Raw genomic sequence first — 3,205 nt, 5'->3', positions numbered from 1 at the left:
GGAAGAGGAGACGACGGCGGCGGCTGCTGCTGCTGCTGCTGCTGCCCGGGGGCTCTGGTGTCGTCTGAGGCGTGACGGGCTCAAGGAGTGACTTTGTAGGGCTGAAGGCATCGCTTGCCAAGCGCTCCCTACCCCACGGCTGTAAATGACAGCTTAGACGGCGCGTTAAATCGACCGGTAATTACAGGGGGAAGCCTTTTTGCAAATAGCACACCCCGAAATAGGAAAAAAGAAAGAAAAAAAAAAAATAGCAGCCGCGGCACCGGGCTGGGAAGGCAGCGTTCCTCCCCGGCCGCAGCCACTCCCCGGCTCCTCGTGGTTTTACGTCCCTCTCTCATAAGCAGATGTATTTCTGGCGGCGCGTTCGAGGGGCGTGGGGCTCCCCAGCTATTTTCATCCCGCGTGAGGAGCGGGGAGGCAGGGGACAGGGCATCACCCTGCCGAGAAGCCCCAGGCAGGTATACGGCAGCCCCGTGGGGTACAAAGAGCCCTTTCCAGCACCCAAACTAGCGGGAGGGGCTGGAAAAAGTCCTGCTGCCCGGCCCCAAGCTTTTGGGGACGGGCCAAGAGACACCCAACGCTGGTGGCTGCGATTTTGAGGCCGAACATCCACTGCGGTTCCCCAACTTTTCAATCTCTCCACTCGCCTCCCTCTCAGGGCACGGGGGAAGGAACCTGGCTCCAAGGCAAGCTCCCGAGGGAGAGGGATCCCGATAACGGGGTCCGGAAATAAGCGATAGGGAAATCAGAAGGGGCGGTGGGATAGAAAAAAGATTCTCCCGGCAGCACAGTCACTCCCCAAAAACCCACGCCGACACCTCTGGCAGCGCAGGGCAGAGGGAGTCCCGGAGCTGCTCGGCCAAGCCAAGCAGAGGAACTCCCCACGCAGTCTCTCGGCACAGCAAAAAAACCCCACAGCCACTGCCAAATTGCTCTTTCGATGGATTTTCGAATGAAGGGAGTCTCCAAATTTGAACGCGGAGCGCCAGGATACGAGGGAAGAGCCTGCTAAACAGCTCTGGAGGGACGAGCGGCGGCCCTCAAACCGGGAGGGACCGCACCCAGGTGCGATCAAACCTGCCCAGAGCCCGAGATCCGCCTGGCCTGAGCACAGAGAGACACGCAACGCTTCACCTCTGCGGGAACTGCATCTTTTATTGCTCGGAGACAAGTTCAAAACATGGCTTGGGCAAAACCCAGTTTCTACCCAGCCTCGTTTGTCCGAACGAGAGGCTCTTCAGCGTGCCCAGCCACTTTTCTGCACCAAATCAGGGCAAGGAGCACACGCAGGTGCCTGGTTTGAAGCCAGCGACACTGGCACCAACACAGGAGGTCTCTGGCAAGCGGCAGAGACCGTAGACTTCATCACACCGCCGGCTCCAAGGTGGACGCCGCTGCAGAGCGGCCGGACCCAGCACTACCACGTGCCGGAGATGCGGAGACAGACGGTACCGCTCCCGTCCTGCCTCATTAGTCTTTAGCGACATCCAGCTCCAGCTGCTTCAAAGTCTTTTGGAAGAAGAGGGGCGGCTTGCAGACGAGGTCTATCCGCTCACCCAGGGGCAGGGAGAGCCGGTGGGCGTGGAGGTGGAGGGGGAGGTGGCGAGCCTTGCTCTGCTCCAGCTTCAGCCTCTTCAAGGTGATTTCAGGAAGCTTCTGCGGCGAGGACAGAAAACGTCCCTTCCACAAACCCATCTCTTCAGCTGGGGCTTGAAAACCCCGGCCCAGGGGGAGCTGGGGGACACAAAAGGGCTGCCCGGCCCTGGACCCGCCTCTGGCTCTGGCAGCGCCCCCTCCCCGACACAGGACCTGCCTTACCTGGGGTGCCAGCTTGCTCCAGTGTGAATATTTGTGATCCCCCAGGATGGGGCACCCCAACCCATAGGCCAGGTGAACCCGGATCTGGTGCTTCACCCCTGAGGAGGGAAGGGAAAGAGGAGAAACGTGACAACCAGCCGTGCCAGGCCTCGGCTCCCACCTGCCACCCTCGGTGCCGGATAATCCCGTGCCAAAATCACCGGCAGCCGGAGAGCAGCCTGGCAACAAACCATCGCCCTGGGGTGGGTTGTTGCCAGAGCCTTGGCCCAAAAAGGATTTCAGTCGTGTCTAACAACGAGCTCCCACTTCCAGCGCCGCTCTTGACTGCAGAGCCGCACAGAAAGCGGATCCAGCAGCCGACGCAGCCCCGGGGACACCCGGGCAGGCCTCACCCGTGATGGGCTGGAGCTCCAGCAGAGAGCAGGCGGAAGAGCTAGCCAGAAGGCGGTACCGCGTCACGGCGCTTTCGGCGTTGCGGTTCTTGCGGATTTTCACCACCTTCCCATCCTCCGGAGACAGGCGATAGTTGGGGGCCAGCGTCATCTGAACGGTGGCGAGAGGGTGAGCCCACGGGAAGGCAGGAGGGGGGTGCCGGGGAGGGGGAGCACGAGGCCAGAATGGCGGCCAAGAGGACGTGCGGCTCACCTTGTAGTGCGACTGGTGGCTCCGCACCTCCTTCTCCACGATGGGGATCTCCACGATGCCCTCGGCGGGGTCTGGGTCCCCCAGGCTAATTGCCCTGGGGAAGGAAACCAGACGCCTGGGGGGTGTCGCTCCAGCAGGAAGGGAACCCTCCCCTCATCCCCTCTCCCCACGACCCAGCCCCGTAAAAAGACGCTCGAGGGAAGATAAGCAAACACCCACCGCTTCCACAAAGCCCCACGTCCCCACAGCCTGGTGACCGTCCCTTCACCCCTTCTCCAAACCCCGCGGGCCCTTCAAAGCCGCTTCTCCACCCAAACCTTTCCTACCAGTAGACCTTCTCCACCTGACGAGTTTTGAAGAGAAGCCGGATCCTCTCCGCCACCTCCTTGCTCCGCGCCAGCACCATCACACCCGTGGTCTCTTTGTCCAGCCGGTGGCAGAGGTGGAGGGGTTCGGCTTTCATGTTCTCCAACATCTTGGCCAAAATCGGCAGCACGTCAGCGATACAATTCTTGACCCCGGGGCCGCCTGCAGGCGAGGCAATCAGGGGGGACGTTCACCTCCCCGTCTACCTTAAGTTACCCCCAAAACGCGAGACGAAGGCTGCGATCTAAAGGTGGCAAACCTCGCGTCCCTCCCTGGGAAGGGAAACCTCAGCGCAGGGAGGACGGAGACAGGGGAGCCCCCGTCAGCGCCCCGGAGCCGCTTCCATTCCCCCCCCCCCCCCCCACCAGCACTCGCG

The 3,205-nt window shown here is 61.8% G+C and overlaps 1 protein-coding gene across 1 annotated transcript; it reads right to left on the bottom strand.

The window, feature by feature from the left end:
- Positions 1 to 1,139: 1,139 nt before the first annotated feature.
- RPUSD4 (RNA pseudouridylate synthase domain containing 4) lies at positions 1,140 to 3,007 on the bottom strand (the record flags this gene model as incomplete). Its single annotated transcript, XM_009273020.1, has 5 exons — positions 1,140 to 1,656; positions 1,819 to 1,916; positions 2,211 to 2,361; positions 2,464 to 2,557; positions 2,790 to 3,007. Coding segments are annotated over 5 exons (747 nt in total), but the record flags the coding sequence as incomplete, so codon positions are not given.
- Between the last annotated feature and the right edge of the window lie 198 nt (positions 3,008 to 3,205).

Source organism: Aptenodytes forsteri, unplaced genomic scaffold, assembly GCF_000699145.1.
Source record: "Aptenodytes forsteri isolate BGI_AS27 unplaced genomic scaffold, ASM69914v1 Scaffold126, whole genome shotgun sequence".
Classification (NCBI taxonomy): domain Eukaryota; kingdom Metazoa; phylum Chordata; class Aves; order Sphenisciformes; family Spheniscidae; genus Aptenodytes; species Aptenodytes forsteri.
Note: the sequence above shows the minus strand (reverse complement) of the source record. Positions and strands in the feature narration are given on the sequence as shown.